Genomic DNA, 13,265 nt, shown 5'->3' with positions numbered 1-13,265 from the left:
CACACACACACTTCATTTGCATATCTGTGTGTATATTTCTGTGGGGGGTGGGTGTGTGTATGTATATATATTTCAGGTGTTTTTCATCTGTGTTCATGAGTAAGAATGCCCCTTCTCATGTTTGTTGGGCTTTTTTATTAAGATTATGCTAGCCTATAAAGTAAGTTACAGGTGTTCTTTCTTACTCTGTTTCTAAAGAAGTTTCTAAGAAGTGGAATTACTTCTTCCTTGAATATTTGGCAGAACTACCTGAAAGCCACCTGACCATGAAGTTTTCAATATGGGAAGATTTCTGATCACTGGTTCAAATATTTAATGATTATAGAACTATTCAGATTTTCTATTTCTTCTAAAGTCAGTTTTTGGACACCTGGGTGGTACAGTTGGTAAGCGTCTGACTCTTGGTTTCACTCAGGTCATGATCTCAGGGTCATAAGATTGAGCCCAGCATTAGCCTGTGTGCTCAGCATGGAGTCTGCTTGAGATTCTCCCTCCCTCTCCCTCCGCCCCTCCTGCTTATGCTTGCTTGTTCTCGCTCTCTCTTTCTGAAAGAAATAAATCTTTTTTTAAAAAAGTCAGTTTTGACTGAGTAAATTACTAGGTAAGGTGCAATCTTCTAGGAATTTATAATGATAAATTTGAAAATTTAGATGAAATATATAAAGTTGTTACAATATCCCCTTATTATCTCTGAATATGTATAGGATCTATAGTGATAGCCTTTCTTTCATTCCTGGTATTGTTTATTTGTGCCTTTTGGTTTTCCTCGATTAACCTTGTCAGAGGCTGGACAATTTTTTCAGTCCTTTCAAATAACTGATTCTTACCAGCCACATGTGAGGGATCCAGTTGTGTCACATTGTCCCAACACAGTATTTTCAGTGTTTTCAATTTAGACTCTTGAATCTCTGTTGAGTATGTACAGTTATCTCATTTTGGTTTTATTAGTTTAGTTTATCACTAGGAAAATGATATTATCTTTTCATATGCTTATTGGCCATTGAGTATCTTTTGTGAAATGCCTAGTAAAATTTTTTGCCTTTTTTTAATTGCCCTTTTTTTAAGATTGTATTTATTTATTTGACAGAGAGAGCACAAGCAGAGGGAGAGGGAGAAGCAGGCTCCCCGCTGAGCAGAGAGCCCGATGCAGGGCTCCATCCTAGAACCCTGGGATCATGACCTGAGCTAAAGGCAGACACTTAACTGACTGAGCCACCCAGGTGCCCCTTAATTGCCTTTTTTTAAATTGGCTGGTAGGAGTTACTTCAGTATTCTGGATATGAATCTTTTGTCAGATTTATGTATTGCAACTATCTTCTCCTAGGCAGGAGACTATTCATTCTCTTAATGGTATCTGTTAATAAACAAAAGCTCTTAGTTTTAATAATGTCCATTTTATCATTTTCTTTTATGGCTAGTGATTTTGGTGTGCCAATTTAAGAAACCTTTGTCTAAAGTAACTTTGAAAGTAAAGAAGAAATTTTCATATTTTCTTTTAGACGCTTTATTAAGATTGCCTATAACTTCCCTTTCTCATCTTTGTTGAGCCTTTCAAACCTAGATCTATGATGCATCTGGAAATAATTTTTGTATATAGTGTATGATTCAACCTTTAGAATTTCTTTTAGTGAAGGTCTACTGATAGCAAACGCCATTTGGTTTGTAAGTATCTTTATCTCATTTTAAAAATATTTTTTGAACGGTATAGAATTCTAGGTTGGGAATTTTTTTTTTTTAGCACTTTGAGGCTATTCTGCTGTCTTCTGGCTTCAGTTATTTCCCTTGTGAAGTAAGCTATCAGCTTAATAGTTGGTACTCCTTTGAAAGATTTAATCAGCCTTTTTTTCCTCATCGCCTTCAGGCTCTCCTCTTTATTTCTGTTCTGTGTCATTATGATATGTTTGTGTGCTGGGTTTTGTTGTTTGTTTGTTTTTTTTTTCTGGTCCTTCTTGAGATTCTTTGGGTTCCTTGGGTTATTCTTGTCTTTTATCAATACCGAAAGATTTTCAGCTACTATATTTGAATTGTCTCCATCATTCTCTTTCTTTCAAAAGCTCTGATAACATGTTAGACCTATTGTGTCCACAATGCCCTTTATGTTTCTTAACCCATTTCATATTTTCCAGTCTTTTCTCTCTGTGTTAAATTCTGGTAATTTCTTCAGAATTATGACCAAGTGAATTTGGGGAAGAACCTCTATTTGGTTCTTCAAGAAATGAAAATGAATTTTAAAAATCCAACAGGTAGATTAAACAAACACAGCTAAGGAGAGACTTTTTAAACTAGAATCTCAGAATGTTTGCTAACTTAGTGATAGTACCCGTCCATAGTTCAGAGCCATGTTAAACTAGATTTTCAACTTAACATTTTTTTGACCAGTGTGATGTTTGCTGCAAAACTTAACAAAATCCACTGACTTGTGACCCACTGACTTGTGGTTACATTTTATCAGTGGTGAGTTTTCCCAACCTCCATTCAGTACCAAGGTTCAAAACAGGCAGTTTCTTTTTAACCCCTTTCGTGGGATTGGGGGAGAAGCATTTTATTTCAAGTTCACTGTTATGGTGATAGGAGTGGTTTTGAGGGATGTCAGCTTTATGGGCTGGGGTCTCCTATTTGACTCCTCTTCTTGAACAGGCCCTGCACTTTCTTCTCCATCCCCATGTGGACTTGAAAATGGAAATTCACAATCCTTGCCCTCCTCCAGGCAAAAGCTGGCTTCAGAGTTTCCTTTACCTCTCTGGGTTTTTGCTTGGATATTTAAATTTTGATATTTGCGTAACTTTAGCAGTTGATTTCAGCAGGCAAGCACATACTTAGTCTAATGCTGCCAGAAATAGGTCCATAACTTTCTTATATATGTATTTTTTAAGATTTTATTTTTAATCTCTACACCCACTGTGGGGTCGAAACCACAATCCCAAGACCAGGAGTCACATGCTCCACCAACTGAGCCAACTAGGTGCCCAGTTTTCTTATATTCTTGACAAGACTGTTTCCTCAACATTGTTGCTGAAGATCCATACCTAAGAGTTTAAGGTATGTTACGATAGATATTTGGGGAGGGGGGATGGCAGCTCTTTACCTTCCTCACAGTATCATGACTTCCTTTCTGGGAATAAAAATAGAAATTGTTTTGGTATGATCTAAGGTTACTAGCCTATATATGGGTAGTAAGTTTTTTCATCTAGAAAGTAGTTTTGAATCCCAAATTTGTGGGAATTTTTTCCCATATATGTTTATATTCTGATTAAGTTTAACACTTAAGTGACTCTTTAGTAATGTTAGAATATATTTGTATTTACCAGGACTTCAGTTGTTCCTTTGAGAAGATCAGTTATAATTCTTTGTTTCACTTTTCCCAGGAGATTCTGCTTTCTGCCAGAGAAGTGGGGTTCAGTTTCATCAGAGGTGCCCTTCCTAGTACTCAGCTACCACTGACTGCTTCTGATGAACCAGGTACTGCATGTTCTGCCATGTATCTTTATAACAACCCCATGTGACAGAGAGTATTGTAATTTCATTTTAATCATAAGAAAATGGAGGCTTTAAAGGGTAAACAACTTTTCCCAGGATACCCAGCTAGGAATAGGAAACAGGACTCAAATCCAAATAATTTAACTTCTGATTCCTTGCTCATATGCTTATCCTGTCTTGCCTCCCTGGGGAAATGACATATATTTTCTGTACAGGTGTAGTGGGTATGTATTTCACAAATAACCTTTGTTTTATCACGGAAGTCTCTGTCGCCTTAGGAGAGAGCCTTAGCTTATTTCCTGTCACAGCTGATATTGTGACAGATTTTTGTTCCTGAATTGTCTGTGCGAAGTGAAAGGTAGCATTCAGTCATCATATGATAGTGTTAGGAGCTGCACACCATGCTAGTCGCTGGCCACACAGCTATACAAGTGGCTCCTACATGGAAAGCCAAGAGTGATGGGTGAGACAGATGCCAATGATGTGATGTGGGAGAAGGGGTAGGGCCCACAGGAGCACGGAGCACCGCTCACCAGGGAAACTGTAAGGAGGTTCAGTGCGCCTGTGAAGCACAGTGCCCCTGGGAAAAGGGCTGTACCTGGAGTGGCGGGCTGTGAGGCTCAGCAGGAGAGCATCCCAAATGTGCTAGACTCCCCACCCCCACGTTTCCCCTTTAGTGAGCCTGCAGTGGGGCCGTGAGAAAGCTCGAGCAAGTTTCCGGCACTGCTGACACTGCTGTCAAAGAGGCACAACTTGAGAAGCACTGTCTTGGAGGGACTACTCCGTGGGTGAAGGAGAGCTCCAGAGCTAGCCAGCTGAGCTCACCACCCACTCCCAGCTCAAGCTCCATGGCCAAGGTACACACCAGATGATGGGCTGCCCCTTCTTCAGCTGAAGAAGGTAGAAACTTTCAAAAATAACTTTACCAGAAAATTAAGAATTCCACTGACCAGAAAATTAAGAATTCCACTGAATTATAAAGACCTAAAAAATGTTGTCATTTACCCAAAATTCACTTAGGCATCCTCATAGGTGTCTCATTTGCTCAACAAACACCTAAGCAGCAATTATGTGCCGTCCACTCCACAAGCCACTGGAAGGGCAGCAGGTGACAAAGCTCCAGCGGCCTGGCCTTCTGTCCAATACTGTGGCCACTAGCTATTTACACCTAAATAAAATTAGAAATTCCATTGCTCGGTTGCATTTTCACGTTTCACATTTCAGTGCTCAGTACCTATATGTAACCAGCAGCAGTGCAGATACAGAGCACTCCAGCACAACGGTTTTCTGTCGGGCAGTGCTGGTCCAATGGGCAGAACAGACACCAAACGTATTTAAAAATGTGCTGAGTTAGCTCAGGGGGCCGGGTGAGGTTCGTTGAGCTGTAGAGTAGATCTCATGCAGCCTGGGCGTTGTTGACAGAGTGGCAGTGGGACAGGCTGGAAAGGAACAGGTAAGAGTTTGCCTTCCATTCTAGTGTCTCAGTTCTTTTCCTTCAATTCCACAAACTCATGTGTGCCTTTCAACAAATCCCTCTCTTTAGTGCTCTTGAATGTGACTTATCACAACAGAAAGAGCACCATCTAGAACTGCATTCTGCAACCTGTTCTGCAGAGAGATGTCAGGAGGTGTCCCCAACTTCCCCTGCCCCAGGAGAGACCCACAGTGCCCAGGACACTGACGATTCTGATCGGTCCTGCAGTAAAGGAGCCTTTACGATCTTATTGAGGTTAGATTTACCCAACTTACAGGGCCATGTGATACAATGAGCTTGTGATAGTTTTGGATCTTAGTTTGAGGAAAGCAGACTAGAGTGTGTCTCTTGTACACTTTGTCTTGTCGTGCATTATTTATTTGAAAAGCCCTTTGTCAGAACGTGTTGTGTAAATGAGAGTTTCTTGCTCATTTGAAAGGCCGTGGAAGACCTAGACATCCCCACACCTCCTGCCAGCAGCCAAGCCATCGGGCCTCGCCAGCTACGCGCAGAGAGCAGGCAGGCAAGGGGAGCAACATGTTGTTTTATTGATGCAAGTAGGTCCAGTCACACCAACAACTGCCATCCTGCGTTATGGTACAACTTTGTACTCAGAGTTCATCTCAAAATACCAAAACATCATAGGGTGTGTATCAAATTGGGAAAATAAAGTAGCAAACATAGATACTGTATCAGGTAGGTACTAGAACTGATGACCCAGTGGAGTGCACATTGACATGAAAGCTCCTTAACACAAGACGGAAAGTGTTCTAACATTGTATTCCAAATATAGAGTCTCAAGTTTTTAGCCTTTCTTTGTCTCAAATACATAAACAAAGCAGTATGTACTATCAAGATACAGTATGTACTATCTAGAATGTCTGAAAAGTGCGAAAACACTGTGACAATACAGTGTAAATATTCTTGCTCCACGCAGGGCTGGGCGCCATCAGCAGTGGATCTCGGAGCCCCCCCTTCCTGAGGCCTCACCTCCACATCTCCAGGCTCTCCTAGGAGCTTTGGGAATTAGCAGCTAACTGCCCCGTCCTCACTCAGGCATCTCAGCTGCAGGCCCCCGTGGGAGGAAGCCAGGCATGCGGAGAGCAACAAGGGTGCGTAGCTCCAACTCTGCTTGTGCAGAATGAAAGTCCCACCGTGAGGGGGAGAGAGTCAGAGCAGATAGCCCACCTCTGGCTTTGAGGGACCAGGACTTGCCATCCCACAGCCAGAAAGACACAAAATGGAGTGTACTCCTCAAGTTGGGTGTGAAAAATACCTCCAAATGCTGGGCAGTTTTATGTGAGTGTGCTCCAGCAGTCTGGTCTGGCTAATTTTCTGTTTCAGATTCCCTTAGGGGAGCCCCCGACCTAGAGGAATGGAGGGAAGCAACCCACTAGAATACCAGTTTGTGAGTTGCTTCTTTTCACTTTGTACTGGAGCTTGAAGAACTGCTTTAAATGTCCCCATCCTCAGGTATACTTTGTATTCTCTTCATTACAGCTCAGTGTACCTGTTACAGCCTGGAAAACAGACAATTCCACCACACCCTCCCCCCTATTTTAGATTCTCTTTTCCTAAAATGTAGGTGAACAATTTGCCAGACATATTCCAACAGAAAATATGCTGCCAGGTATCCCCCGCCCCTCCCCAACCCCCTAAATCCCTGATAAAGGAAAATGAAAATGTAAACTTTGGAAAGCCTGTACTCAAGGTTTGCTTCTAGAAGTATGCAAATGAGGCCCTTTGGCCAGCCAAGCCCTTCTTGCTGGAACCTCTCTGGCCTAGGCTTTGAGGGCAGGTGCCTTGTGGCCCAGGGCAGAGCTTTCCTGGCGTTTCCCCGGCGGCACTGGCTGCCTGAGGGCTAAAGATCAGAGTGGGAGACCGGCCCTCCAGTACTTTCTAAGGCACTAACCCTGACATCAGAGACACTGGCTGGAAGGGCGTCCAAGCAGGCAGGGCTCACATTGGTTTTGGTTGGGTTTTTTTTTTTTTTTATATTTTTTCATAAGATGTTAATAAAAGTAGAAAATAAAAATCTACATTTCATTAGAATAAGATGTTATCATGGATGCCATCTCCCATGATACTCTTTCCCCACCCCTCCCCAAAGCAGGGCCCTGCCCTGTTTTTTAAAATAAATGACAGAAAAAAAAACTTTGTAAGTGCCAAAAGTTGACGCATGAAATAATTACTTTTTTTTTTTTTCATAAAAGTTATATACAAAATGGACCCCAACCAGTGAGGCCTCCTCATCTCAACCCTTATCAATCAAGATTAAAACTCAGTGCATGTGTGTGCTTCATCCAGCGTCTGCAGGCTGCATCCGTGCCTTCAGGCTCTGTTAAGGAGAGTGGTCCTAGAGGTAGGCAGGGCACAAGGAAATGGTCAGGTGGTTGGCAGGCCACAGTTCCTGGGGAGGGCCTGGATTCTAAGAACCAGCTATCAGGGGAAGGGTCAAGGACACTCAGACCCAAGTTCTCAGCCTCCCACCTACTGGCAGCCTGTGTAGAGTTACCCTGGCTGCCTTTCAGAAGGGCAGATCCGTCATGCTCCCCAGTCCTCTCCCTTCCTGTAGATCCAGGCATGGGACTGGTCTCAGGGGCTCCTAGGCCTGTCCCTGGAATTTTCTTACCTGAGAGTCTTCCAGCTATCTTTTTCCATGTGGTTTTCAGGACCTTCACTTTCAAAGGAGGCGATGAAGAGAGCTGAGAGATGAAAAGCCCCTCAGAACCCATGTCCACGTGCAGTCAGTCTGCCTACCACACCAGGTATCCCTTCCTTTCTAAGGGAGCAGCTGGGCCTGGGCAAAGACAGTGACCTCTAGTCTGGGCTTTTCCACAGGTCTCTGTTGCCTGGGGTTCTAGGCCCCATGAGGTCTAGAGCTCCCAGCTTCCTGCTTAGGGACTGAGAAATTTCGTGATTCTGCAGCATGAACCCACCCTTGTTCTGGCTCTCTCTGGTGGCTTCCAGAGCCCCATCTCTCCTTGTCTTCTTCCTGTTGTCTACTGACAGCCCACCCTCATGTACTCACCCCTGTGGGCTGAGCTTCCCCTGTGTAGCATGGGGATAGTGATCAGGCCTGCCTTCCAGGGCAACCCCATGAGGGGGGGAAGTCAGGGTGACATGTATGGTATGGGGAGGTGGATGTGCTGCCATGGAGAACTGGGCCTCACCTTCCTCACTGTAGATGGGTGCCGTGAGCAGGTAATTCTGAATCTTCTTGTCCTTCTCGAAGGGACACTCTACCTGAGTCCATGTCATGAACTCATGGATCTGTCTGGAGATCTCCCAAAATTTCTGAAGACACAGAAAATGAACTGGATGTTCATTTGTCACCTTAAGCTTGAAATCCTTGGTTAGGGCAAGGGATATAGGTTCCGGTTTCATTCTGCATCCCAGCAAGATGGGACAGTGACCCTACTCAGCTGACTTTGTGGCCATAGCAGCACTTGATGCAACATCAGAGCCAATAAGTGTCCCTAAGACTACTCTGTCTGCCCTCTGCCTAGGCCATCTGGCTGCAGCAGGATCTGTGCCTCCCCTATACAAGACCCAAGAAGGCCCCATCTGGGACTCCAGGCTGAGGCAGGCATGCCAGCCACACCCAGCAGAGCACCACCAACCAGAACATGCCATACTCTCACTCTTCAGGGCCTGTGTAAGGGTCCCTAACTCCTTCCTGCCCCTTACCTATGTGAGGTAAACACTGGACAACCCCACTTCCCCCACACCTCCCCAATCACCATTGTCCTACTTTCCACCCTTGGCCAGCTGCCCTTAGCTTCTATCTGGAAATCTGCTGCCTCCTTCTCTCTGCTCAGGTCCCTTCTTACCTAATATTTTCCTCACTCCCAAACCCCTAGGAGTAGCCCCTTCTCTGTCTCCCTGTTGGGGTCAGTGTTGGGACCAGGGTCCTGGGTAAATGCAAATTCCCTGTGGCTCCAAGCCCTATAACCAGATCATCCACCCAGAAGGATTGGGGCCACCATTATACTTCACAAACAGCACACATAACCCACCCTGAAGCTTTCAGTCCTACAGGCCGTTCTGCAACAGGACCTCTGCCTGCCCTAGGATAAGGCTGAGGGGTCTGTTCTGCCTTGTGTTGGGACAGTCTGGCCCCCCTCCCCTCAGACCACAAGGGGGCTGAGCTCACCTTGAAGTTAACATGCCCATTGGGCAGGTGGTTGGTATGGATTTTGTGCAAGAAGTAAATGTCCTTAACGAAAAGGTTGAATACAGGGATAACAATCTTCTCTCGGCTGCTGTTGGCCATCTGGGACCTCTGTGTGGCCCCCTGCAGGGCAGTACGGTAGTTGCAGAAGTTGCTGGATGGGTCCATGTGATGCTGTGGGCAGACAGGAGGACCTGGTGGGCAGTGTTCTCCCTGCACCTGTGACTTGCTCAGAATGCCCCTTTGCAGAGTGGGAAACAGTGATGGGGAAGGCCCTTCCCCACGGGGCAGCCCTGAACTGTCATCAGAAGAGGCCTCCTTTCTAGAAGTGAGCACCCGGCTCAGTACAGGGTTTGGGTCGAAACATCATCAGGAAAGTTATAGAGAAGTCTCACAGCTCACACACACACCTCTTCCCCTCCCTGCTGAGCCTGGGTCTCACCTTTTTCCTTTCAAAACCTTCCATTCCCCTCTACTTGGACCAACACCTCCCAAACCTGACAAACTCCACAAGACATTTGCAGAAAATGGATTCTGTGATCAAATACATCAGGGAAGGCTGCAAGTGAATCTGCCTGTCCACTCCTGGGCCACCCAGGTGATCCAGGAACACAGGAATTCAAGCCAGGAAAAGGCCAGTCGGCTTAGTCAGCATCACCCAGCACAAGGTTCACGGGCCCACTTTTGTCATAACTGTTTCCTAAGCACTCTCCAGAACTTGCTTTAGGCAATGCCAGTTCTGACTAAAGTCCCAAGGGCCAAGGAGGGCTTCAGCTACTCACCTCCTAGAGCAGCCAGGCCAGCTCAACGTGCCCTACCCCAGATGGCACTGCGGGCAGTGGGTTCTGAGCAAGGGGGCAGACCTACCCCTCCTCGGTCCAATGTAGGATGAGGCTGAGTGCCTACCTCCAAGACGTCAAACTTGGCCGTCTTGACTTTGGACCATGTTTTCTTCAGCCTCGCCACAGGACTGAGGTTCATGCCAGCTGCAGGGAACAGCAGGTAAGGTCAGGGCAGGGTAGGCAAGCCATGCAGAAGCCGGACAGGAAGCCCCTGGGGCCTGGACACTCACAGATGATGGCCATCATGGAGTTGAAATTCCCAATGTTGAAGCACTCCCGGGCCACATCAATAAAGAACTCTAGCATGCGGGTCCGGTGCTTCTTCTTCACCACCTGGAGAGCAGCCAGATAGCCTCAGAGTGAGCCCACCACCACGAGCATCCCCCCACCACCCGTCCCTGAAGGGCAGCCTGGATAGGAGCTACTCTGGGCCCTCAGAGCTGTCCGACCCAGGGCTGGGGAGATATTTGTGGGCTGCAGAGGCAGGAGAGCAGTCTGAGAGTACTAGGGAGCCCCAGATAAACTCACAGGCCGTGCTGGTGCACGCCATGGATGGGTGTCTCATAATCACTGTGAGACTGGCCAGGGGGCTGGGGGCGGGAGGTGGGTAACAGGGATTTTGGTGGCCCTGGCAATGGAGGCTTCTGTCTCCACTTTCAAAATTTCGTCATCTGAGGGGTACAGAAGTCAGAGAGCCTCAGGCAGCCCTGTCGGTTCGGAGAAGTGACAGTGCCACCCCCTGCCCTCCCACATGGGCCATGCAGCACCTACCCGGCACACCTCGGTGGCCACTAGCATGCTAAGGCAGTTGAACCAGTTGTCATATGCCTCCAGGCTGTAGGTCTTGGTCAGGTCCCCTCGGCACTGGTGGAACACAACAGGTCACAGGGAGCCTGAGGACCCTGCCAGCAGGTGCTGCCCCAGTCCTACCCCCAGAAATAAGTAGGAGTCATGGCCAAAAGAGACTGAAAGCAATGGTGGGGTGTGAGCAGCTAGACAGATCCAGGTCTCCCAGGACGCCCCCTCTCCAAGCTCCTGGGAACACTGGCCCCCTTCCAGTATGTATGACCCTGTATTGCTATTTGCTGACCCCTTGGAGCAGGCACCAGGTCAGACCCATATCCATTTGGTTGTGAGGCCCCCACTCTGCATGGGGTGTATATATAGATACCAGGCCCACCCTAAGGCCACCCCAGAGCACACAGTAGCCCCTCACCCTGTGCTTGTCCCGAGAGTCCATGTGGCTGACGATCTGCATCAGGTCCTCAGGGTGAATGCTGCTGACCCTCTCCTAGGATGGGCAAAGAGATAGCACAGGAGGGTGACAAGCCTGCCATTCTTGGACAGGCCCCTCACTCAAGGTGTAGGCCATGTTCAGAGTAGCAGTCAAGACCTTACAGGTGTGTACCACAGCCCCTCCTTGATCAGAGCACCCAGCCAGTGGGCAGGCCCTGCCTGCCTCCCACCAAATGTACACCCCAGGGGTCTGAAAGACCCTCCCATGGGAGGGGAGGAAACAGGGCTTCATGGGAGTGAGGCAGAAGCCTTGGGGCAGTGGCTGCTAGCTGCAGGGTACCTTCCCACCCCACGACATAGGCAAGATGAGGTGACAGGGTGGGGAAAACTGGCTCTCCCCCTCCAAGCCCTTCACCTCCTGGGTCAGTCCCCATCACCCCAGCCCCTCCCACGTACACAGGGCTGCTGTGATCCTGGGGACCCAGAAGCAGTGGTTGGAGCTGGCAAGTGAGCTTCACCTGACACCCCAAGAAGACCAGCTGGGGAGGCCCTGCAGCACTATGTTGAAAAATGCGGGGGGTGTCTAGCAGCCTTGAGTTAGCATTGGTGAATACACCCCCACCCCAGATACGGCACACTGCAGCACTGACCAGCTCAATATGAGTCAGCTGCTGGGCCAGCACCAGGGGGTCGCAGCACACACCCAGGATGTCCTTCTGAGTGGCTGGCGGCTTAGCCTTGAGGACAGACCCTTTGTCCATGGCCGGTGAGCGGAGCTTCTCCCGCAGCTCCTGAAGCTGGCTTCGGGCAGCCAGAGACAGCAGCAGGCTCTGTGTCATTTGGGCAATGGCCTTCTTCACTGTGCCATTCTCCTGTGGGGATAGGGGACAGTGAAGGTGCTGGTGTGGGTTGGCAAGACCACCACCTCTCCCGAGGAACCCATCTCGTCTCTAAGGATATGCCTAACTTTGAACCCACATCCCTACTCAAACCTGCCATGAGCATTTGGGCCTTTGAAGACAATGAATACAGTGTGAGCTCCTCTGAGTACTGCTGAGGGGGGCTCAGCTGGCTATCCTGGGGGGTAGGCCTCTGGGTCTAAAAACCATGGCTTTCCCCGGGGGTGTCCAGCTGAGCTACTACTTTTGGCCTTCCCACAGCAGGGGGACGGAGGGGGAGGACACAATTGGAAAGAGAGCATCTGGAAGGGCTTCCTCCAGGACCAGGAACCTTCACTGTCTGGGTGGGAGCAGCCCTGGCCTTGCCCAGAGCTTTCCCTGGGCCTTCTGAGCCATCCAGCCAGACAGAAGGGGCTGAGTGCACAGAGCACCTTCCAGGTCCTGTCTCCACAAAAGACCAGGAGTGAGCTGGGGGCCAGAAACGCAGACAGGCTCTTACAACCTCTTACTAGGTTCCCACTCCACTCACCCCAAACCCAGGAAAGGGTGGGGCCTGGGCTCATTCTGGCCCACCACTCAGGCCACAGGGTTTCCCACATGCAGAGGGTGCCAAGGGCAAGCCTGGCACATTGCTGGACAGCTGAGCAGTCTTCTTGGGAGGGGCACAAATGGAGCCGCCCAGCAGTCATCTTGGAAGGGTGACAGCATAGAAGACCACATACAGCACTATCCCTGAAGACCTACCCTCCTGTGAGAGTAGACCCCCTCCCCTGAACATCTACCCAGGGAGCTCTGCCAGGGTCCAAGGAAGACCTCACCTCATCACACTGTGTGACCCGGTGGGTGATGGCCTTCAGTTCGGCCATGGCCTTCTCATCCTGGAAGTCGTAGGGGAAGGCCTCCGTCCACTCCTTTAACAGCTGTACAATCTTGGCTGAGAAGGACTTCAGCTTGGTCTGGGGCAGCACGGCAGAAAGTAAAGTCACCCTCCAGAGCAGGTGACAAGATGACAAGTGGCACAGGCCTCCCCATCTCCCCCAGGTCTTCAACACCCCCACACCTGCAGGACCTGCCCTCCCCTCCTCCCCGCATTGGGGTGAGGGTGCTAGGTAGGGGCATCCCCCACCTTGTCCACCTGCGGTTTTGTTGTACTTGCTTTGTTT

At 48.4% G+C, this 13,265-nt stretch overlaps 1 protein-coding gene and 1 long non-coding RNA gene across 12 annotated transcripts in view; one reads left to right on the top strand and one right to left on the bottom strand.

Moving 5' to 3' along the window:
• Positions 1 to 13,265, bottom strand: part of RASGEF1A (RasGEF domain family member 1A) — a 160,818-nt gene that overhangs the window by 16,453 nt on the left and 131,100 nt on the right. For 8 of the 11 annotated variants that reach the window (XM_019797565.2, XM_034662898.1, XM_034662901.1 and 5 more), the window contains 8 exons: positions 12,921 to 13,058; positions 11,854 to 12,075; positions 11,184 to 11,258; positions 10,739 to 10,831; positions 10,198 to 10,300; positions 10,032 to 10,111; positions 9,108 to 9,299; positions 7,947 to 8,248 (listed from right to left, as the gene is read on the bottom strand). In XM_019797565.2, the coding sequence (XP_019653124.1) occupies positions 7,979 to 8,248; positions 9,108 to 9,299; positions 10,032 to 10,111; positions 10,198 to 10,300; positions 10,739 to 10,831; positions 11,184 to 11,258; positions 11,854 to 12,075; positions 12,921 to 13,058 (1,173 nt within the window). In that variant the 3' untranslated portion in view covers positions 7,947 to 7,978. Of the gene's footprint in view, positions 1 to 4,836; positions 4,917 to 7,176; positions 7,308 to 7,583; positions 7,657 to 7,946; positions 8,249 to 9,107; positions 9,300 to 10,031; positions 10,112 to 10,197; positions 10,301 to 10,738; positions 10,832 to 11,183; positions 11,259 to 11,853; positions 12,076 to 12,920; positions 13,059 to 13,265 lie in introns of those variants that run through there. The other 3 variants (XM_019797568.2, XM_034662902.1, XM_034662897.1) reach the window with 3 other exon arrangements.
• On the top strand, positions 2,908 to 8,558 carry LOC109489313. The gene is made up of 4 exons (XR_004626201.1): positions 2,908 to 3,039; positions 3,366 to 3,459; positions 4,155 to 6,063; positions 7,165 to 8,558. It is a non-coding gene; the product is annotated as an uncharacterized LOC109489313 (long non-coding RNA).

The sequence above is a fragment of the Ailuropoda melanoleuca genome, chromosome 6 (genome assembly GCF_002007445.2).
Source record: "Ailuropoda melanoleuca isolate Jingjing chromosome 6, ASM200744v2, whole genome shotgun sequence".
NCBI classification, from domain to species: Eukaryota; Metazoa; Chordata; class Mammalia; order Carnivora; family Ursidae; genus Ailuropoda; species Ailuropoda melanoleuca.
Note: the sequence above shows the minus strand (reverse complement) of the source record. Positions and strands in the feature narration are given on the sequence as shown.